The 22,061-nt window shown below is 53.2% G+C and overlaps 1 protein-coding gene across 1 annotated transcript in view; it reads left to right on the forward strand.

Moving 5' to 3' along the window:
• The window catches only part of ACO2 (aconitase 2), a 40,625-nt gene that overhangs the window by 13,495 nt on the left and 5,069 nt on the right, over positions 1-22,061 (forward strand). Inside the window, exons 2-11 of the mRNA XM_054582447.1 lie at positions 4,914-5,050; positions 9,834-10,092; positions 13,162-13,254; positions 16,697-16,855; positions 17,074-17,224; positions 17,741-17,845; positions 18,815-18,906; positions 19,860-19,965; positions 21,327-21,484; positions 21,686-21,759. Coding sequence (XP_054438422.1) covers positions 4,914-5,050; positions 9,834-10,092; positions 13,162-13,254; positions 16,697-16,855; positions 17,074-17,224; positions 17,741-17,845; positions 18,815-18,906; positions 19,860-19,965; positions 21,327-21,484; positions 21,686-21,759 — 1,334 coding nt within the window. The remainder of the gene's footprint in view (positions 1-4,913; positions 5,051-9,833; positions 10,093-13,161; positions 13,255-16,696; positions 16,856-17,073; positions 17,225-17,740; positions 17,846-18,814; positions 18,907-19,859; positions 19,966-21,326; positions 21,485-21,685; positions 21,760-22,061) is intronic.

The following is a 22,061-nucleotide window of genomic DNA, read 5'->3' on the forward strand; positions in this document are numbered from 1 at the left end:
GGTCCTAGTCCACACACCGTGCAGGATGACCCCAAAACAAAAGGAGCCGGTGCCCACACTGCAGCTCTAGTCCGAAGGGCCCAGGGCAGAAAACTCCACACCTCACCAAATCCTGGGAGTCGAGGAGAAACCGCCCCGAGTCAGCCTCCCAGGGGAGGTGGCCTCATAGCTCCTTAGAGGCCTCCCATCCTGTGTCCACCAAGACTCAGGTAAGCAGCGGTTCTACGTTGCTAGAGTGCTCTTCTCCTACGAGGTCCATAATGATACCTGGCTCTGTTTTACCTCTTAGACTTTTTTTTTTCCTTTGCCATGTCCACTACACTTTGTTCACTTTGCTCTAGCCAGGCTGGCGCTCTCTTTCTTCCTTCCAGTTGCAAGTGCTTTCCTGCCATGGGGCCTTTGCACATGCTCTCTGTTCTCTCTGTGTGCCGGGTTCCCTGGACACCTGGCTACCTCCTAGTAATGTTTGTTTTCAGATTAAATATCACTTTCTTGGAGAAACCCTTTCCCTATTTTAGATTCATTTTTTCCAGCTTTATACTTTCACAGCTGCTTAAGTTTTCTTTCATGGCCCTTCTCCTGCATAGTTGCTTATCTGTTCCCTGGAGTGAGTACTTGATATCTGTTTTCTCCCCCAAACGGTCAGCTCAATGAGGGAAGGGGCTGTGTCTGTCTCACTAATTCAGGCACCACAGCACAGAGTCTGGGACTGGAGGAGCATTTGTTTAATGCATCAGTAACATCTTAGTTTAAGTTAGGGGGGTAGTGCAGTGGGAAAAGTGTTGACTTGAGAAATGGGTGGCTGAGTTCTGCCCCAAACTGCTACTAACTAGATATGTGACCTTGGGCATTTATTTCTTTATCAGTCAAATGAAGAAGAAAGAGCTCATGATCTTGGGTTGCTTTGGATTCATAATCTGTGATCTAGATGAACCATTTAATGAGTAGCATTCTAGAGGGATACATCCTAGGATTAGGACTAGTCCTAGCTGCCTTCTTAACATTTCCACTTGCGTGTCTGGTAGGCCAAGGTTCGTAACCAGTCTCCTGACCTCACTCCCACGCCTGTTCTGCTGCCTTCCCCGTTTCAGTTTATAGCCCCTCTTGTCTTCCAGTGACTCAGACCCAGAACCTCAGTGATATTCTTGACTCTTTTCTCGTGCCCTTTGGCCAGTCTGTCAGCAAATCCTGTTGTTACTACCGTCAGGATATATCCAGACTCCAGCCCTTTCTCACCACTGCCACCACTGTGACTCTGGTCTAAGTCACCATCATTTTTCCCTGGGCCATCGTGTTGTCTCCTACCTGGTCTCCCTGCTTCCTCCTATTCTACATACAGCAGCTAGAATGATTCTTGTAAGTAAGTAAGGCAGGTCATGTAATTCCTGCTCAGAATTCTCCATTAGCTTTTCATCTCACTCAGAGTAAAGTCCAGAATCTTCACTAAATTCTACAAGGTCCTATACAACTGATTTTTCTGCTCCCTCTTCATCTTACCTCTTACCTCACTCCGCCTCATTGATTCTGCTCTGGCCACAATGGCTTTCTTGCTACCACCCCCCTCCATATGTTTAAAATTTTTTTTGAAGATATTTATTTATTTTTAGAGATAGGGGGAGGGAGGGAGAGAGAAAAGGAGAGAAATACTGATGTGTGAGAGAGACATTGATCAGTTGCCTTTCACACACCCCCAGCTGGGGATGTGGCCCGCAACCCAGGCGTGTTCCCTGACTAGAACCAGCAACCTTTTGGTTTGCAGGCCTCACTCAATCCTCTGAGCCACACCAGCCAGGGCTAAAATATTTTTTAATAGACCATTTCAAGCATTTTTAAATTCAGCACATCAAGTACATTGGCATTGTTGTGCAGCCATCACCGCCATCCTAAAACTCTGTGCCTATTAGATAATAACTCCCCATTTCCCCTCCCCCAGCCCCTGGAGACCACTGTTCTACTTTCTGTCTCTGTGATCTTGATTACGCTAGGTACCTCATGTAACTGTAATCATACTTGTCCACTTCTTTTCTTTTCAATTTGTGTTGATTTTAGAAAGAGGGAGAGGAAGGAGGGGAGAAAGACAGACATCGATTTGTTGTCCTACCTATCATTCATTGGTTGCTTCTCGTTTGAGCCCTGACCGGGATTCAAACCTGCAACCTTGGTGTTTTGGGGCGACATTCCAACTAACTGAGCTACCCAAACAAGGTTGTGACCGCCTCATTTCACTTAGCATGTCTTCAGGGTTCATCCATGTTACAGCATGTGTCAGAATATTTTAGGCTTTAAAAAAAGGCTCACTAATATTCCACTGAATGTATGTACCACATTTTGTTTAGCCAGTTCATCCATCAGTGGACACTTGGGTTGTTTCTACCTTTTGGCTATTGTGAATAATGTTGCTGTCAGTGTGAGTGTACAGATATCTCTACTTGCTGTTCTTTGAGTGCTACAGATACTGCCTCATGTGTCTCAGAATGGTGTGCAATGTAAAACTTAAAATTTGTTTGTTTCTAGACTTTTCCATTTAATATTTTCAGACCATGATTGACTTCTGGTCATTGAAACCATGGAAAGTGAAATTGGATAAGGCGGAGCCTACAGTACAAACATTTTACATTTTAATAGGTAATGCCTAATTAATTGTCTTTCAGAAATGTTTAACCTGTTTACACTCTAACCAAAAGCATCCGAGACTGGCAAATTATTGATTTGTCTTGTTGACAGTTTGCTCTCCCAAGGTTAGCCAAACCTGCTCCGTATTTAACCCTGCTCAGTAAGAGAGATCTGGCTGATAAGGGAGAAGCAAACATTCATGGTTTGACTGGTGTTTTTGTGGCACCTCCTGTGTGGCAGCCCAGGTGTTCAGGCATGGGGAATTCAGTTACTGAAAAACAGACGCAATTCCTCCCCTACTGGAGTTTACAAACTACTGCAGACAGCTCTCACAGATGAATGTCAAGAAGTAATATGTGGAAATATATAATGGGCTCTGATTGGGCTGGATGTCCAAGCATGATTGTCTGAGAAAGCGAAATTAATTTGGAACTTGTAGGATCAATGGGAATTATGTAGACAAAGGGCAGATTGAGAAGAGGGTGGGAAGTTGATTTACAAAAAATGATAGCTCTGTATATGGGCCTCAGAAAAATGTATATGTGGATAAATGATAAAGGCCCAGTTGCAGAATAGCTTGTGTAGTTTCTCATTTGTGTGAAAAACACAGAGGGGGCTCAGTGTGTGCTTGTAAATGCGCAGGGGTAATAGTAGAAACTGTGCCAAGTGCTTTCTGTAATCTCTGCTGTCCTCACAGCAGCTCTGTGTGTAAAAGAGTATTTAGCCAGGGCGAATTGTCCAAGATGACTCAAACAGTAAGTGGCGTGCCAGGCCTGAGCCCAGGCCTCCCCACCGGGGTGGGGCAGGCTGTATCTGCAGCTGCAGCTGCAGCACCACGTTCTTCTGCACACAGGCTAGTGGAGGTCCTTTGATGCATTGTTGGTGGATTCTCCTCCCCAACACAGTGAGGCGGATAATGGAGACCTCATGGCGAATTTGGAGCTGGAGGGCAAGTGGCTCTGAAGTCTGCATCAGGAGCTCAGTCCTGCTGTGGTGGCCAGGAGTGGTGGGTTGGGGTGGCTGTTCCTAGTGGGTGGGCTCCCACTGCTGGGTGACCTGAGCAGGGAGTGGCAGCAGTGCACTTGCATTGGTTCAGATGCTGAGATTGGCAGGGGCCGGATTTAAATGTCCAGGTGACACAAAGAAGGGGTCCGGGGCCGTAGCGTGAGCTTTGCCCTGTCCTTGCCCAAGGGTGTATCCCCCCTTAGACAGGGAATACCACCTAGAAGGGAAGCAGCTTTCTCTTTCCCTTTGTCATTTCTTTGGAATCATTTATTCTTCCCTGGTCACGATGAATGCTATGAAGGTTGTCATCCACAGTTTAAAATTAACTAATACAGGCCCCATCATAACAGTCATTTGTCTATTGCTGCATAACAGATCTTTGCCCTCAAGTTTAGAGGCTTAGAACCACAAATGCTTCCTGCTCCGTTTCTGTGGGCCAGGAACGTGGGAGCCTGGGGGTCGCAGAAGAAGTTGCCATCCAGATGTCTGCCAGGACTGCGTTCATCCGAAGGCCCAGGCCTGGGCTGGGGCTGAGCACTGGCTTGCGAGGCGGCGCGCTCACGCACCTGGCCGCCTGTGCCGGTTACTGGCCTCACCTCCTCCATCTGGGCCTCTCCCAGGACTGCATATAAGTTTTAACACCTGGGGACTGTCTTCCCCCAGAGCAATCAAAGATAAGGAGAGCCAGCTAGACGCTATCCTTTTTATGACCTAATGGAAGGGATGAGAAAGTATCCAAAATTCATGCATGGCGTTTTCCTCCTTAATTCTTCCATCTGTTCAACAGTTATTTATTGATTCCCTAGTATGTGCCAGGCAGTCTCGATACAGAGATAAATGAAACAAATGAAGCTTGATGCCTGCTCTCAAGTAACTTAGAGTGCAGGTGGATTAGCAGCTGTGGCGCAGGTAGTGCCTCACAGCTTAGCGAGAACTTCCACATTATGTTCTCATTTAACCTTTCCAGTAACCCTGTGATCACCAGAGCTGGTTGGGTCCCCATTTCCCATCTCCTCTTGTGCTCAAATGATGGGGGACTTTCTTAAGGCAATAGAACTTGACTTTGATCCAGCAATTCTGACTACAAATCCCTTGCCCTTTCCTGCCACAAGCGGTGTTCCTTGTGGCTGCTGTCTCATCTGTATTACCCCTATGCCTCAGATGAAGAAACGGAGGCTGCAGTCACTGAATGGCTCTTGACGTTGTTGTTTCTTACTTACTCACCACACTGATCTCTCAGGGGTGGACCACCCTAAGTCCTCCATTGACAGTTGCTGTTGTCTTTCTTCTTGCAGAAAGCCCTAGGTGTGCGGCAGTACCATGTGGCCTCAGTCCTGTGTCAACGAGCCAAGGTGGCCATGAGCCACTTTGAGCCCAATGATTACATCCGCTATGACCTGCTAGAGAAGAACATTAACATTGTTCGCAAACGGTAAGGCTGCTGGAGGGAGCTGTGGAGAAGGCCAGAGGTGCTGCTTCTGCTGCCTGCCCCTTTCAGGGAACGCAGGAGGTGCTTGATAAAGGATGGCTGGTGATGGTGGCGGGATCAGACATTTAGGGTGCAAAGGTCCCTGCTGAGGAAAGGCATTCTAGATTGGTGGTGGCCCTACTGCCCTCTCTGCTAAGGGAAAATCTGTTGTCATGAAGGCTGGTGATTCGTGCCCTGGCTGGTGTGGCTCAGTGGATTGAGCGCCGGCCTGCAAACCGAAAGGTCGCCAGTTTGATTCTCAGGGTACGTGTCTGGGTAGAGGGCTAGGTCCCCAGTGGGGGCCCTGTGAGAGCCATCTGATCAATGTTTCCTGCCCTTACCCTCTCTGTAAAAATAAATAAATAAAATCTTTTGAAAATTAAAAAAAAAAAAAAAAGCATCCTGGTGACGTGGACTGTAGCGAAGGTCTCAGAGACTCATTGGTGCTTAGGCCTGGCCCTTCCAGACGCGCTTTCCAGGATAGGCTGCTGACCCTGGACCAGCCGTCTGGGACCCACAGGGCTTAATTGCAAGAGGAACGCCTGTACTTCCTCTTCTGTGCGTAGGCCCAGAGGAGAGCTCGGGTGGGATCTTAACTAAATCTTTTTTGGGGGCCTCCCTTTCCTCATTTGGTAGAGTGGCGGTCATCTTTGCACTGCTGTCCGGTGAGCCCGGGCCTGGGCTAGATGCTGGCCCCAGGGGGATGAATAATCTGCCACCGGAGGGTGGGGGCTGGCAGTACACCCCAGTCAGCACTGCTCCTGGAACTTGAACGACTCCCTACTTGGTGACGGTGACCCTGGGAATAAGAGAAAACAGTAAGAAGGCACCCATTGTATAGCCACATGGTGAGCAAGTGGTGGGACCTTGTCTCCACGGCCTCACCCAGTGCTCTAGCCTGTCTCGCACCTTCTCCCTGTTGCCACTATTCACCTCTTTACTGGTATCCTCACTTCAGTTCTCAGGGTGGGGCCTGCCTTAGTCTTTATCTCATCGGAGTAAGGACCTGTGAATGTTCAGCAAGGGTGGCCGTACTCATAGCTACCTAAGTGTCCAGTTTGGTCCAGGCATGTCACATTCGTGACTTCTTTTCAAAAACCTCTGCAGGTTGTTAGTATACCCCCTCCTCATTTTGCAGATAAGAAAATCGAGTATTGGGCCGGGGAAATACCTGGCAGGTCTGGCTGGTGCAGTACCTCCCAGGGCTGGTTCCAGCATTCCCATGGGCTTCACCCAGGCTGGACGCTGGAGTCACCTGGAAGCTTGTAAAACTACCCAGCGATTCTGATTCCGGTTGTGAAGTCCTTACTCCTGAAAGTGTCCGGAGATCAGTAGCACCATGGGCACCCCCGGGGAGGCTGGTAGTGCAGAACCTCAGGCCCCATCCAGACCCACTGAGCCCCAGGCTTCTGTTCGACAGCGTCTCCTGGTGACGCGCACTCCTCCGACTGCGCAGGGCGCTGGCCAGTTTCCCAGGATGTTCTAACATGCAGCCAGGGTTGCGAACCTTTGTCCCCATCGGTATGGGACCTTGAACCAATATTTACCCCCCTGGAAACTATTTTATTTATTCTTAGAGATTTCAGACCATAGCTCAGTGGAAAACTGGAAAACACTTTCACCTTGATCTTCATTATGCTTGGAAGGAGAGTTAACACAGAAGTTTGCTTTATGATAATGTGACAAAGAGTATTATTCACCTTTTAGTTTTTGCATTAAAAAAATTAACCAGAAAAACTACCTTCTCAGGCACTGGGAATATTTTTGGTTTTACTTACATCAGTAAAACTAAGCAAGAAAAGGTTTTTTTCCCTTGCCTAGTTATTTCAACCCTGCTTTAACCAGGAAAACCCATAAATTTTCAGCATTTTCCAGATTAGTAGAGATAAGGGATGTTATGTTTTCACTGTTGCCAATAGAGCAGGGGTGCTGCCTGGGGGTGGGGGTGTCGATTTTGTCCCCCAGGGGAATTTGGCAATGTCTAGAGAATATTTTCAGTTACCATAACCCAGGGTGGGGCGGGGTTCAGCGTTACCGAGTGGGCAGAGTCCAAGAGGAGCACCGAACATCCTACCACGCAGAGGGTAGCCTCCCAGCAGTGCGTCACCTGGTCCAAACTGCCGGCGGTGCCACATCTGAGAAACCCTTAGGTAGAAAAAGGAGACAGAAGTGGGGTTATTCTAAAAAGATGGTAGTGAGCCCAAAATACATTTAAGGGTGTTTTGGAAAGCCAGGGGCTTGCGTGGGGGGCTCTTCCTCCACCCTGTGTCTGTGACAGGAGGGGCCCAGTTCTGTTGCTGGGAACTGGCTCTCTGTCGTCTGGTGAAGCGGAGGGAGGGTGGGATGTGGAGGACCCCATTTCCTGTCCTCAGTTAATCCTCAAGGAAATGTGATGATGAGCTGTCCTTAGGCTTTTGTCATTGTCAGGCTTTTTTATACAACTCCAGGCATTTGCTGTCAAGGTCTTTGGTTTTAAAGCCTGCCTGCTATTTTTTGTTCTCCCTGGGGCCCAGAAAGAGGGGCTGTGCTCGGCGCAGTGGGCACACCAGCCTTGGAGATGCTGGCGCTAAAGGGGGCAAGCTGTACCTCAGCCAGTGCTATTTTTATTCAAGGTTCTCATGACAGCAGAACGGTAGGGATTCTCAGAATTGCCTGTTGCTCTGCTGTCGCCCAAGAGCCAGCGCCTTAGGAAACTCTTGGCTCTCGGGGGATTAGGTAAACTTGGGGGTGGGGGGCCAGAGCCCAGGCTAGCGGGAGAAAGGTTCTCTGCTTCCCCAGCAGAGACATGGTGGTGACGACAGCGGGGCAATGGCTGAGCTCTAGCACCGGCCCGGCCCGTCCTTCCCGGTGCTACTGAGAGGCAGTACAGGGCGGCGTAAAGAGCGCGACCCGTGCAGCACGCTGCTTGTCCGTGCCTTCTGCCTCTGCCACTTGCTAGCTTTGTGACCTGGTCTAGGGACTGCACCTGTGCTTCAGCTTCCTCATCCGTGCTGCAAGGATAAAATGATTTATATACAGTAAAGTGCTTAGAGCAATGCCGAGCAAAGGGCTGTGAGGAAACCCATCTATAGTGACAGGAAGCAGACCGGTGGTGGTTGGGGATGGGAGCGGGTGGGAGGGCACCAGGGAACTTTGGAGGATATGTATGTGTGCATTATCTTACTTGTGTTTATTTTACAGGTGTATACATAGGTCAAAACTTACCAAGTGGTTATACTTTACATATATGCAATTTATTGCACTCCAATTATACGTCAATAAAGCTGTTTTATTATAAGTGCAATTGTTATCTCATTCCAGTCGAAGCTCTGGACTTTAGAGATGGGTTGGTAAGCTCCCTGTAAAGGGTAGTTGCTTATCTGATTACTCAGTAGATTGAGTTAATAGGGTCAGGCCTGGCCCTGGCTAGTGTGGCTTAGTGGATGGAGCGTTGGCCTATAAACCAAAGGGTCGCATGTTCAATTCCTGGTTGGGGCACATGCCTGGGTTCCCATGTGGGCCAGGTTCCCCAGTTGGGGTGTACGAGAGGCAATCGATTGATATATCTCTTGAATGTTGTTCTTTCTCTCTCCCTTCCTGCCTCTCTCTCTGAGAAGTAAATAAACAAAATCTTAAAAAATATAAATAAATAGGGCCAGGTCTATACCCAGAGCCTCTGACTCCTAATCTGATACGTGTTTTCCCTTGACTTATTGGGTGTAAGTGGGACTCCGCCCCTTCCCAGGAGGCCTCAGGTATGGCATAAGCTTTGTGAGTGGTGGGAGGCGGAGTATGAAGTCCAGCCATGGCTGCTGTGCCATGTGGGCCACCCGGTTGAGTGGGCAGCAGCAGGAAATCATCAGGGTGCCTCACGGTGGGTGGTTGAGAGTTGACCTGTGCTGACCCCAGTCTGCATGGGGGGGACCCTGGGGACAATGAGACAGGTGCATTCGGCCAAGGGGGCACCTCTCCAAAGGTCAGACTTGGACTTCCATTTTGGTGCTGATGAGGAAGGGAGGGGGAGACCTACAGGGAAATGGGGTGTGGAAGGAGGGGGACCAGTGAGAGGCTAGAGGCAGTGGTGTGGGTTTCCGGCCTTGAGAGCTGACAGCCATGCCTCTCTTAATGGAGTGAGAGCGAGTGCAAGTGCAGCTACCGGGCAAGGCTTTGGCATAATCAGGCAAGGAGGCCTCCCGCACCTGGGTGGAGGCTGTGGGTGGAGGGCGGGGCAGGTTGGGCGAGGGGAGTGCTGGTTTGGATCCTCTGACTCTGTAGAGCTGACATCACAGGGGAGTAGTTCATGGACAGAGAGAAGTAGGGGGTTCAAGGTGAGCCTGGCTGTGAACTTCAGCTGTTAACGCCACTCTGCTCAACCTCCACTCCCTCTTGGTTATTTTATTAAATGCCAGGGACAATGAGGATTAAATGGTGCAAAATATTGTATAATAGAGGCTCATCAGATAACTGCGATTAATATGCTGGGGAAGAAAACCCCAAATATCCTTAAAAAAAAAAAATCCCTGCCATCTCTTTTGATATTGTCGTTCACCTATCCATCAGGTGATTTTTGAGCACCTAGTAAGTGCTAGGTTCTGTGCCATGTGCTGGAGGTGCCGCAGTGAGCAGGACCATTCCATCCCCGCCCTCGTGGGGCGGAAGGTCTGCTCCCTGCCCTCTGTCAGGGTGGCCGTGTGCTCGGAGGGGGAGCGCTGTGGGTGGGCGGGGGACTGTGCGGACGGTACCAGGCAGCCCCTCCCCTTCCCCCCAGGCTGAACCGGCCCCTGACCCTCTCTGAGAAGATTGTGTACGGACACCTGGATGACCCCGCCAATCAGGAGATCGAGCGGGGCAAGACGTACCTGCGGCTGCGGCCCGACCGCGTGGCCATGCAGGATGCCACGGCCCAGATGGCCATGCTGCAGTTCATCAGCAGTGGGCTGCCCAAGGTGGCCGTGCCGTCCACCATCCACTGTGACCATCTGATCGAGGCCCAGGTTGGGGGTGAGAAAGACCTGCGTCGGGCCAAGGTGAGCTGAAGGTTTTGGGGGGCCCAGTGGGTGTGACACAGGATGAGAGGCAAAGCCTTCGCACTGGGCGTGGCTCCAGGTTCTCATGGACCCTTTCTTTGGGTTAGTCTTTTTTTTATATTCTTTTTGTTCTTTTCTAAATCTTTAAATATCTTTTGCTCATTGTGAAGATGTTAGAAAATAAGAGAGAAAAACCTGAAAACAAAACTAAAGGGTTTTTTTTTTCATGGTCCTTTTTCTATTATATTTGAAAAATGATGCAGGCACCAGGTTCTGGTACATAATGCCGGCTGCTCTGGAGAGGGTAGTTTAAATTTTCTATTCTGCCAGTGTCACGTGTGTGTGCACTCATTCTTGTTTGACCTCCAAAGACCCCATCAGGGAGGTGGGCTGAGGGCTATAATGTAAATTGGAGGCAACCAAGACATGACACTGTCAAGTCCCATAGCCTCATGGGGGCAGGGGCTTATGACTGGCCTCCTCTGGGGGCCCCCTTCTTCTGTTTTGCTTAACAGGATACAAGGGGCCGTGTGCCAGGCTGAATTCTGCCCCCCCCCCCCTTCCTTAGGGACCAAGCCCCTGCTCCTTCCCAGGCTCCACTTGTGGTACCTTTGTGTGTGCTCACTCTTGGCAACAGCAGGCCTCTCCCAGATCTGGGCCTCCACCCTCTCCACCCCCTGCCGTGGAAGTGGGCGCCTTTTGTCGGGGGCTCTTGGCAGGAGCTGAATGCTGGCAGGACCTCGGCCCGGCTGGGCACAGAGCATTGCATGCAACTGAAAGCCCTCCAGCTCCCAGGGTCAGCACAGCTCAAAGGGCCCCTCAGACCCATGGGAAGCGCTCGGGACAGCTTTCCCATTCAAGCCCCTCCTCCCCGCCCTGGCCTGCCGGCTTGTGTCCTGGTTGCGCAGCGGCCCTTTTCCCACTCGGCTGAAAGAGTCCAGCCTGCTGGCTGGTGGTTCCCATGTTAGTGTGACAGCAGTGATGGTAACATCACAGGGGCTCCTGTGGTGCCGGGAACTGGGGCCTTGTCACCCCTCTGGGTGACTGCCCACAGCAGGGCCACCGCGTCAGGGCCTGGCCCTCCCCTCACTTTGTGAGTTCAGAATATACCTTCTGGAGATGAGAGTCACAGAATCATAGGATTTCAGGGTTCATTCCCTCATTGATTCAACAAACGTTTATTGAACCTTAATTATATGCAGGACACTGTGCTAGGTGCTGGGAATTCGGTGTGAACAAGACAGGCCCTGCCTTCATGGCTCTTAGAGTCTAATAGGGAGACAGAGCTAGTCACACAAATAAATAGGTAATTGCCAATTTGTACATGAAGGGGAAGCGTAGAACACTGAGGGTAAGAAAAGTGTCTAATTTATACTTTTGGGGAAAAGGATACCTCTTTGAGGTTGTAACATGTAGGCTGAGACCTACCTGAGCAGATAAAATGATGTTAATTGGTAGAAGAACATTCTAGAGAGAACAGTGTGTACGAAGGCCCCAAGGCAGGAACAACTCGGTGCATTTGTGGAATTGAAAGTGGGGTGGTGGGGCTGGAGCTCTGTATGTGGACGAGGGGTGGGAGGGGGTGGGCCGGGGCACCATCTTAGGAACTGGCGGGGGAGGGATACAGTCAGATTTACATGGTTGGGGCCCAGAGAGGCGGAGTGACCTGTCCAGGGTCCCACAGGCAGCCAGAGGGGTCTAGGCTGAGTTCAGGCCAAGGCACCGCCGCCGCCACTCAGGGGCCGGCCCACTGCCTCCCCCACTCGCATGGACATGCGTGCATATGTGTCCAGACACGGCCGCCTGCCTCCTGCCCTTGGTACCAGTTTTATAAGTGACTGATTTGTACATGAAAAAGCCAGTATTATTAATAATTAATCAGAAAGAGACCACTCTGGGGACCCAGGTTCTCTGTCTGCCTTCTTTTTCCTTTACCTGGCAGAACCAGACAGGCCCGCAGAAGGATGCGTTGTTGGTCTGGAGTTGAGGTGAAGGGGGTTAGGTGGTCCTGAGACTGTTCCTGAGGGTGCAGGGGAGCTGGCGATGGGTCCCTCCTCCACCTTGGAGCATGGCCGTCTCGTGCCCAGAGGCTGGCAGGTCTCATTTCCTAGTGCGGCCTTTGCGACCCTGTAGTCCGTGGTGGTCCCATCCCTTTGACACTGGTTCTCGCCTGTCCAGGGGCCGGCCGTGGCTTCCATAAGCCCCGGCCTCACACCAGTGCGCTAGGAAGCCTGCCCTACCCGTCGAGGAAGCTGCCTACGAGTTACAGACTGAATGGCTGTAGCCCACGCCGCTGTTCTGTTGAAACCCACATGCCAGAACACGGTCTGTTTGGCAGCCTCTCTTTTGGGGGCCATCATACATATTACGAAGTACTGAGTGCCTGTGCCGCACCCGGTGCTGGTCTAGGTGTCCTGAGATACAGGATGGTAACGTTATTTTATATCAGAATGTAGCTCTCAGGCTCGGGTTGAATAGGCCTGGTTTCAAACCCTGGCTTTTCTCTTTAACTCTCTGTTTTTGCATCTGTAAAATGGGCTTGATGACAGCACCTCTCTCCTTCACATGATGGGCTGTGAGGATGTTTAGCACGATGTCATCTCCGAAGTTGGGCATTCAGGAAATGACAGCCAGGATCACAGAGAGAGGCATAGGAGGCTCAGGGGAGAAGCAGCACCGCCGTTCTGGTGTACCCCTCCCTGCTGGCCTTGGGGGAGCACGGAGCGCCGAAGGGCCCCGTGGAGGTGACATAGCCCAGTCCTTCTACATATAAGGCAACTGAGACCCAGAGCAGGGAAGGAACTTGTTCTGGACCCTCTGCCTGGCCAGGAGTCACAGAGCTGGGGCTCTCTCCTCTCCCTGCTTTTCTCCTAGGCCTGCCAGCTGAAACCGGGCTGGCCTCCAAGCCCTTTGGGTGTTCGTAGGAGGCCTCCAGGAGAGGGCCGTCCTCGCGGCACCAGCATTTCAGAGTCACAGGGGAGGTGGGGCAGAGGGAGGCGGGCATGGGCAAAGGTCGTCTCAGACATGAATTGTGTTACTAACGCTCTGGCTATTGATTTGTCTCAATAGGACATAAACCAAGAAGTGTATAATTTCCTGGCAACTGCAGGTGCCAAGTATGGTGTAGGCTTCTGGCGGCCTGGCTCCGGAATCATTCACCAGGTAAGGCATGGCTTGGCCTGCCTTTTGGCAGGAGTGGCGGGGTGATGGGCGGCTCCTAGGGAAGAGCGAGCGCCTCCAGGCCTGCGGGAGCAGGGGGGCTCGCGGGAGAGGAGGGGAACTGGACGATGGCATCTCAGTCAGCCCTTAGGCTCCTCCTCCATTTTTAAATTAATTTTTATTTCAAGTTACACATTCTCACTCTCCATGTAGGAAATTAAAATAGTCCCTTCTGATCACTTCGGTAACCAATATTTTAAGTTTGACATCTTCCTTGCTTTACCTTCTTCTAAGCATTATGGTATTGTATTATTTTTTGTTTTGCTCTTTTCCCACAAGTGTTACTCCTTGCCGCATGAATAGCAAATGAGACGGGAGCACTACCCTGTGCCAGGCACTAGACTTAGCACCCTACAGATAGCGACTCCCTCACGGCCCTGTGTGGTGGGTGGTTTTATTAGCCGCGCCTTACCGATGAGGAAAGTGAGGCACCGAGTTGTTTACCTACCCGCCCAGGGACACCCAACTGGCCGACTGTGGAGCCCAGACCGTGGAGCCCAGGCTTGCGTCCAGGCGTCTGGCCCTGGAACCGGCACTCCCCACCAGTCCTGCTCCAGGACGCTCCCCCTCCCTCACACAGCGCTCTGCTCCTCGAGTCTTGTCAGCGAGTCTTGTCAGCCTCTTCATGGTATTTTGTAGGCTGGAGGCACCATAGGCCACAGAGCCATATTGGCCATGAGTTCTTCCAGGGTCTCTTCAAGGAGGAATTTTCTCTTGGTTGGCAGTTGTCTCTGTAAGTGCAAGTGTGTTTGTGTGTGTGTTTCTGAGGAGGCAGGTGCTTAGCTTTTCATCAAAGGACCACTGACCTGGTTTGTGGGGGGTGTGCTGGTTTGTGCGTCCATTTGCAATCCATCGCATGTGAAACCTGCCTCTTTGCACCGTTCCAAGGTGACCTTCTCCCTGCCTCCATCCCAGGCCTCGCTTCCCAGGCCTCCTTCAAGTGAGCTGAGTCAAGCTGTAACCTGACCCCGTGGGCGCCCAGTGGCACCCGTTCTGAAACCAGAGCCCACGGATCACTGCTCTGCCCTTTCCAACATCGCCCTCCCCAGGAAGGGGCTGCCTGGGAACAGCAGGTCACTGCCTGTGGGGGCCAGAAAGCCTCTCTCAGTGGCAGGGCCTGGGACTGCGGAGGCCCAGCCTTAGCCTTTGGTTGCTAAGAGCATCCCAAGCCGATAACCCCCATTCCACCTCAGTACAAATGCCAGGCCTTTTTGGAAGCTCCTGGGCCAAAGTTTCGGGCCGTGAGTGATGGTGGCTCACACCCACCACTGGCCACCAGCTGAGCATACAGCCTAGTATATTCGTTCCTTTTAAAAAGAAAATTCCTAGGGATCGTGTAATTCTGTGCAGCTTTACTTTTCTCTCCCCTGTGGTGACCAGCTTCAGCACGTCCAAGCCAACCTTACCCCCTCTCACGCCCCGTCAAATGCCCCGGCAGACCCCCTCCACGACCTGCCTTCTGGGTGCCAGCCGGCTCTCCCCCGTGCCAGCTTTGGCACTCTCTTGTGGGACCCCTTCACGGTAGGACCCCAGCGTGTGCCAAGTGCTTTCCCCACTGGACCGTGTGCTCTGTGGGGACAGGGACTGCGGCTTATTCTTCCTCTCCAGGCCTGGGCCTGCAGCCAGGTCAGCACAGAATAGGTCCTCAGTGTATGGGTGTGTTGTGTGGCTGAATGGCTGAATTTCCAGCTTTATGTTTAAATGTTAGTTGAGCCTAAAATACACTTCTCCCACCATCCCCCCCCCGCGCCCCCCCCCCCCCCCCCGCCGTTTCCCCTACCATGTCCAGCTGCCCGCTGAGGTCACCATCACAACCAGCTTCATTGTGACACTGTGCGGTCCACGGGCCTGCACTAGCGCCTCCCTTCTGGACGTGGGCCACAGGTGGGCACACTGAATCCTGTGTGTCTGGTCTTCATGGATCAGTCTTTTACAACCTTGAGGAGATTTAGAGATTAACTGGTCTTAAATTTTTGTACGTGGCTGAGGCAAGGAGGGCTGGAGAAATAAAACCGTTAACCAGAGTTCGTGCCAACAGTTGTTTTTTGTTAGAGATTTCCTCTGTGTTGGCCCATTCTCCCAGCCAGCTGCCAGCCTGCGGGGAAGGAACCAGATCCTCTACTTTCTGCATGCCCAAGGGGAAGACCCCTCGTGCCTTGCCGAGGCTGCAGGGCAGGGGCCCGGCCCGGGGCAGAGGCCCTGGAGCTTCTGTGACGGGGCAGGGAGCCTGCCTACCATTCAGTCGGTGCCGCCAATTCATAGAGCCTTCACGTCTCTGATCTCATATGCCCTGCCCAGCATCCCTGTGTGTGCGTAGGGGAGTGATTCTGTCCAACAGACAAGCAGCAGAAACTCAGATAAAGGATCTTGCTGCAAAATAATAAATAAAAATAACACACTCCCAGGCACCATTACAGCTTAATACATGTGATCTCCCTGAGTCATCTCTGTGATCCAGTGTGGTGAGCTCTACTGTCTGCCTCTTCTGTACATGAGGAAACTGAGGCTCGGAGAGGTGAAATGACCTGCCTCAGGGCCCACAGCTCCTTGTGGGTGGCGGGGCCAGAACTCAGACGCGGCTCGTAGACCCTGGCTGGGCTTGCCGACAGCCCTGGGAGCGTCCGCTGCCTCTGGGCTGTGTGCGATGGCTGACCCTGCGCCACCAGCAGGCGTTCTGGGGGAAGTGCTCACTGCCAGCACCTTCCCAGCAAGGAGAAGTGTTGAAAGAGGGAACACCGTGCCAGGAGCAAGGGGGTGAGACCTGTTACCATTTTCCCTCGAGAAGCCACTTCACTCCAGAGCCACCGCCAGGCTCGGGGTGGGCAAGACACTGTCTGCAGGTCGGCTCAGCAGTGGACCAGCCCACAGCCTGCGCTCCCTTCGGGCCCCGGAGCTTCCCTGTGGGGGCGGGCGCCAGGGCCCGAAAGAGCTGTCTGCCCCGATGAGAAGCCAGACGGACACACTCCACCCGTCCACCCTGTGAGCGGGGCTGCCATCGGGGTGCCTCTCCGCGGTCATGCTGGTCTGTGGGCCTGTCGCAGGATACTTTCTTATATCCCAGTTTATTTATATGGTCTCACCACAGTCCTGGTGCTGAGAGGGTGGGGGTGCTCCCATTCTGTGCAAGCAAATGAGGAAACTGAGGTGCAGGGAGGCAGTTTACAAGCCCAAGTCATTTAGCGAGGGACTGCCAGAGCCATTCATGAACCCAGGCCACCTGTCTCCCGTCTCTGGCCCTTCTGGGCCCTGCTGGAGGGGCCCCACTGGAGGGGCCTCTGGGAGTGGCCCGTTGTCGGCAGGGGACAGTTTTGCAGACCCCTTTTGGACCCTACCTTCATTCTCTGCCGAAGGCTTTTAAAGCTTAAGATCTTGTATTCTTTTCTAGATCATACTGGAAAACTATGCATACCCTGGGGTTCTCCTTATTGGCACTGATTCCCATACCCCCAATGGTGGTGGCTTGGGGGGCATCTGCATTGGAGTTGGAGGTGCTGATGCAGTGGACGTCATGGCTGGGATCCCCTGGGAGCTGAAGTGTCCCAAGGTAAGGGGCAGGGAAGGGCTCCCTCCCAGGTGGCCGCGTTGGGGTGGTTGATGGGGATGGATGGGAGATGTGGAACCCGAAAGGGATGCGAGAATAGGTCAGCCTCACGCCCTTTGGGGAGGGAGGCAGGGAGAAGTAAGCAGGACGGGAAATCCAGCCAGGTGGGTTCCTGCTTGGCACACAGGCCTGTTAAGTGTTCTCTTGCCCCACCTGCCCAGGTGATCGGTGTGAAGCTGACAGGCTCGCTCTCTGGTTGGACCTCACCCAAAGACGTGATCTTAAAGGTGGCGGGCATCCTCACAGTGAAAGGCGGCACGGGCGCCATTGTGGAGTACCACGGGCCTGGCGTAGACTCCATCTCCTGCACCGGTGAGGGGGGCGCCCCGCGACGGGGCCCTCGGCCTGCGTGGGGCCCGGTGGGGCCCGGAGTTGCGCTGTAGAAGCAGTGACTGGCCCTGAGAATCTGTCCAGTCCATCTGGGGGCTCGGGGTGGACAGTCAGAGGCAGAGGGAAGATGGTTAGTCCAGGTCTGTCATTAAACGGCGGGGATCAAGGCCCCTCAAGGACGGCAGGCCACTGCACTGAGCAGGGCAACCCATCCAGGGCTAGAGATCAGCCTGTAGGGTCGACTCTCGTGTTCTCGCTCCCCACAGCGGCCACGCGGAGCGTTAGAACACCGTGCTCTGGCCCCCGTGGCCTCTCCCTACTGACCCCGGCCTGCACCTGGGCCACAGGGAGGAGTCTGCCCACTGCCACTAGGTGGCCGTGTGAGCGAGGGAAGAAGTGATGCCTGCTCCCTGGTGGGAAGATGGCGAGCGCGTCCAGCAGGTGTGCGGGGCCCACACCAGCTGCTCAGCCAGCCCTGTGGGCCCTGTTCCTCTGCAGGCATGGCGACAATCTGCAACATGGGCGCAGAAATCGGGGCCACGACTTCAGTGTTTCCTTACAACCACAGGATGAAGAAGTACCTGAGCAAGACAGGCCGGGCAGGTGAGCCGGCAGGGGCAGTGACGGGTCGGGTAGGGGACAAAGTCGTCAGCTATAGCACCTTTCCCTTTGGGGGAGGGGTCCTAAACCTCGTGTCCAGACTGGCTTCGGGGGACTATGAATATGAAAGTTATGTGTACATTACTGTTTCAGAATCGTGTCTTTAGTTCTCACCAGCTTTTCGAAGGGCCTGGCATCCAAGTGTGAGAAATCCCTGCCTCAGGACTGGAATTTAGTTTCACCTGGGAGGGTGGCTGTCCAATCTTCTTGGCCTGGTCCCTGGTGCTCCCTACAGGAAGCCCTGGAACTGACATGGATCTGCTTCTGTTAATAATTCTTGCCCTAACCAAGGGGAGGATGAAATACATTTGGAGCAAGAACCACTTTCCCAGCCTCCCTCACAACTTCCCTGAGGTTCTAGCTTGGCTTCTTTGAAGCTCAAGATGGAAATGGGGCTCTCAGGAGGGGTCATCAGAGCCTCCGCAGGGAGGTGAGTGAGGGTGATTGAGGGAACCCGAGGCCAGGCGGCTGTGGGGAGAGCCCGTCAGTTTCTTTCCAAGCTCTGAGCACGGGAGTCCTTCCTGGAAGGCCGTTTCCTCCTCTGTGTCGCTGAATAACATCTTCAAAACTCAGCGTTTCTCACCTCCTCCAGGAAGCCCTCCCTGACTCTGAACCTCACTCAGTGCTTCTCCTGTGTGTCCCCGTGTACCTGTCCTATCATATTGTCACTTCTGGCTCACTGATAGCTCCTTCACTAGGCTGTAGCTCCACGAGGTCAGGATCGTGTCCTGTGCTGTTTGTTTTGTTTCTTTGTTTGCCGTCAGTGCCTAGGGCCTGCTGTTTGTCAGGTGCAGGGTAACTATGGCTCGGATGGGTGGTTGGGTGGGTGGATGGATGGATGGATGGATGGATAAGATATTGTAACCAATATTTATTTCGTGTGCTTCAGTCTCCCTTCCTTGTTGATTTCAGACATTGCCAACCTAGCTGAGGAATTCAAGGATCACTTGGTACCTGACCCTGGGTGCCATTATGACCAACTGATTGAAATTAACCTCACCGAGGTGAGGAAGGGAATTGGGTCCGAGGAGTTTCTGAGGGTGGGGAGTGCAGGCCCCATCTGGTGTGCCCTGGGGAAGGTCAGGGCGGGCTCTGGCCTGCACGGCAGCAGGGCTCTTGGGCCCCTGGGGCGCCAGCGCCCCTGCTGCCTGCTCCGGCTGTGGTGCGGTGGGAGGGCTGCAGGAGGGCTGCGTGGCCATCGCGGGGCAGAGGGGACTGTGGCCGGTGAGTCAGAAACTGGTTCAGTTTGCCCCACCTCAGCTTGAGCAAAAGCCAAGATTACATCCCAGAGTTTATTTCAGTGTCAGATTTCAGAGGACAGGCAGGAAGCAGCACAAGAGAATGGTTAAGGTTCTCGGCCCTGAAGCCAGCCTGCAGGAGTTCAAATCCTGCTCTGCCGCTTCAGCCTGTGACCCTGGGCAAGTTAGTCAACCTCTGCGGACCTCGGTCCGTCCCATGTAAAACCGAAGGCGGTCATGGGCATTGGATGAGCTCTTTCATGTAATACCAGTTGTTAACACTGAGTGCTTCCTGGGTGCCAGGCACCTTGCCAAGTGCTTCATGTTTGTTAAGTGTTATCACACGTAAAGCATCTGGTCTTAAGTTCGTTTTGTTACAAGATTCCAAAAGCACCGCGGTGTGGGAGGTGACGGACTTCGGAAGCCGACTGCCATCACCTGTCCCGTGCCTCTGCCATCTCCTACCCGTGCGACCTGAGTAAGGCGCCTCAGCCCTTCACCTGCAGACCGGAGATAAATGTGAACCTGGCAGGGCTGCAAGGGTCCCAGGAGCTGTGCCTGGGGTGACTCTTGAACCTGAGAACAGTAGTTGGCCTCCCAGGCCCACCATAGGGACTTGGGAGCAGGAGCCAGGCCACCTCCGAAGGAGAGAGGCTGCCCACGCCCCAAGATCTGTTCTCTCCCCCATCTTCCTGCTTCTCACGACTTCCTCTCTCCAGCTGAAGCCGCACATCAACGGGCCTTTCACCCCCGACCTGGCGCACCCTGTGGCAGACGTGGGCACTGTGGCAGAGAAGGAAGGGTGGCCTGTGGACATCAGAGTGGGTGAGCACCTTGCGCTCTATCGGGTTCGTGGGCCTCGGGGCCAGTGGGCCTGTCCAGGGCTGTAGGCCCTCGCCTGTGCTCACCACGGGCTGCTTCCTCAGTGTACCGGGCACCTTCGGAGATTGGGTTTTCTTTATGGCCTTTTAAAGAATGACTTTTCCTTGGTATAAAAGAAATACAGTCATTGTGAAACACCCCTAATCTCAGCCTCGCCCAGAACCAGCTGTAGGGGCCCTTGGAAAGGTGTGCTGTTTCTGTGCACACGCACGTAGGGAGGTGAGCCTTCTGTCGTACAGCCATTTCAGCATGTAACCCAGGATGCCCGGTCTCGCTCACTCCACATAACACACTGTGTCGGCCTCACCAACCCCTGCCGTTGTTGCAGCACACAGTTCAGTGTGGCTGTGAAGAGCATGGGCCCTGGAGCCAGGTGGCCTGGGTCCCAGTCTGCCTCTGCCACTTCACAGGCGGGTGACCATGAACAAGTAACTTCACCTCCCTGTGTCCTGGTTCCTTGTCTGTAAAAGGGGGGTGATCGTCGTACGTACCCACTGAGGTTCTTGGGAGGAATGACGGTTTAGTACGTGAGAGGAGCTCCCGCAGTGTGTGGCACAAAGTGCTCTGCAATGTGTTCACGCTCCTTAATGCACGAGAATGGCAAGAAAGGCACGTGACCCTGCCCAGCAGGTTCCCACCCCTCGGGCTTGACCAGACGGGTCCCAGAAGCCGTCGATCACTCTGTTCCCGCCGTTGGGCACTAGTGGAGTGGCCTGGGTTTGGGAGCTGAGCTGACACAAGCCTTTGTGATGTAGTCAGAAGCAAATAAAATGTTTGGTGGTTTAATAATTAGAACATACACAGTTGAATTGATAAGAGTCTGTCTTGATATGTATAGATAGCATGATATCATCCAGTCATTATTGGCGTTTTTAATAACTATGGTAGACTTTTTAAAAAGAACTTTTTCTCCTGAATACAAACCAATAAAAAAAAAAGCCATAGAATTCTAGAAAGTCTAAAAGAAGAATATTGGCATCTCCCGTAAGCCCTCACCCAGCGGTGGTCTGTCCATGTTTTAGTGAGCCCGCTGATGTGTGCACACACCCAGATTCTGTTAGTGTAAGAGTAATGGCGTGTTCAGCGGCCACACCGTCTTCCCTGAATGGCTGGGTCATGCGTAGCCTATTTTTACTGTTGGACAGTTAGGTTGCTTCTGACTTATCTCTGTTAAGAATGTCCCCTGACCCAGCACAGAGGGTGAACACTTGGCCAGGTCTGGATAGTCTGAGGTCAGGTGGAAACCTCTGGTCACTCTCTCCTTCTGACTCCTGCCCCCCCCCCCGCCCCCGACAATGCACCAGGTCTGATCGGCAGCTGCACCAACTCCAGCTATGAGGACATGGGGCGTTCGGCAGCTGTGGCCAAGCAGGCACTGGCGCATGGACTCAAGTGCAAGTCCCAGTTCACCATCACACCAGGCTCTGAGCAGATCCGTGCCACCATTGAGCGGGACGGCTATGTGAGTGCCCATGTGCCCCTACCCCTGGCTCCCGCCTGCTGAGTGATGTGGCTTCCGGACAGGATGAGCCATGGCCTTGTCAGCCAGGGCTCGTTCAGGGCCCTGCCGCTGCCCCAGGCTTCCAGTACAGCTCTTCATCCCTCGCGTGGCTGAACCTCCCTCCCCTGCCTGACAGCTCCCTGTCTCCTTTCTCCCCTGCAGGCACAGGTCCTGAGGGATGTGGGCGGCATCGTCCTGGCCAATGCCTGTGGCCCATGCATTGGCCAGTGGGACAGGTGAGAGGCACATCTTTCGTGGAACAGGCCCTCGAGCATGGAGCCCCAGATATTGAAGGGAGACATTATTGGGGCAGAGGGAAGAAACTCGAGCTTTAGGCAGCCCTGGAAAGTTGGGCCGGAAGTGAAGCAGAAGAGCCCTGCAGTGGGACTGAGTGGCCGCCTGGCTGAAGCCTCAGCTGGTGGGAGGAAGGCAGGGAGGCTTCCTAATGGGCACAGCAGGGGCTCTCACAGGGCCGTGCGAAGGGAGTGGTGGCCCAGGTCCGCACAGTGGGGCCTCGGTCTAGGCTCTGCGTCTGTCT

The sequence above is a fragment of the Pteronotus mesoamericanus genome, unplaced genomic scaffold (assembly GCF_021234165.1).
Source record: "Pteronotus mesoamericanus isolate MK-2021 breed Mesoamerican mustached bat unplaced genomic scaffold, CSHL_Meso_final contig_702, whole genome shotgun sequence".
NCBI lineage: Eukaryota > Metazoa > Chordata > Mammalia > Chiroptera > Mormoopidae > Pteronotus > Pteronotus mesoamericanus.